Below are 325 nucleotides of genomic sequence, written 5' to 3' on the forward strand. Positions count from 1 at the left end.
GATAATGTTTATTATGAGTTTCATATTGTGCGTGTTTGAGAGAGAGAGAGCGTATGTGTATCTGTGGGGCAGCGCTTCTATACGTAGTGAGAAAAGGGGAATGGTGAATCATAATCTTAAAAAAGGGTGAAAGTAATTTATCCCGTATTCAGTAACAGATGTTTGAAAGAGCACTCACCAAGACCTTCATTGTGAAAATAATATTCTCTCACAGATCTTACCGTCTTATATACCAGGTCGTTACTCAGGACCGCCCACTTTTTCTTTCAAAGGGAAAATTTCTTGATGCATAACCTGATTGGTGTAGGAAAGCAGAGCAATGTGC

General features: G+C 39.1%; 1 protein-coding gene across 1 annotated transcript in view; it reads right to left on the bottom strand.

Moving 5' to 3' along the window:
• The window catches only part of LOC119587310 (glycine-rich cell wall structural protein 1-like), a 1850-nt gene extending 1660 nt beyond the window's left edge, over nucleotides 1–190 (bottom strand). Inside the window, exon 1 of the mRNA XM_037936061.1 lies at nucleotides 179–190. Within this exon, the coding sequence (XP_037791989.1) occupies nucleotides 179–190 (12 nt within the window). The remainder of the gene's footprint in view (nucleotides 1–178) is intronic.
• Between the last annotated feature and the right edge of the window lie 135 nt (nucleotides 191–325).

This window comes from Penaeus monodon, chromosome 22 (assembly GCF_015228065.2).
Source record: "Penaeus monodon isolate SGIC_2016 chromosome 22, NSTDA_Pmon_1, whole genome shotgun sequence".
NCBI lineage: Eukaryota > Metazoa > Arthropoda > Malacostraca > Decapoda > Penaeidae > Penaeus > Penaeus monodon.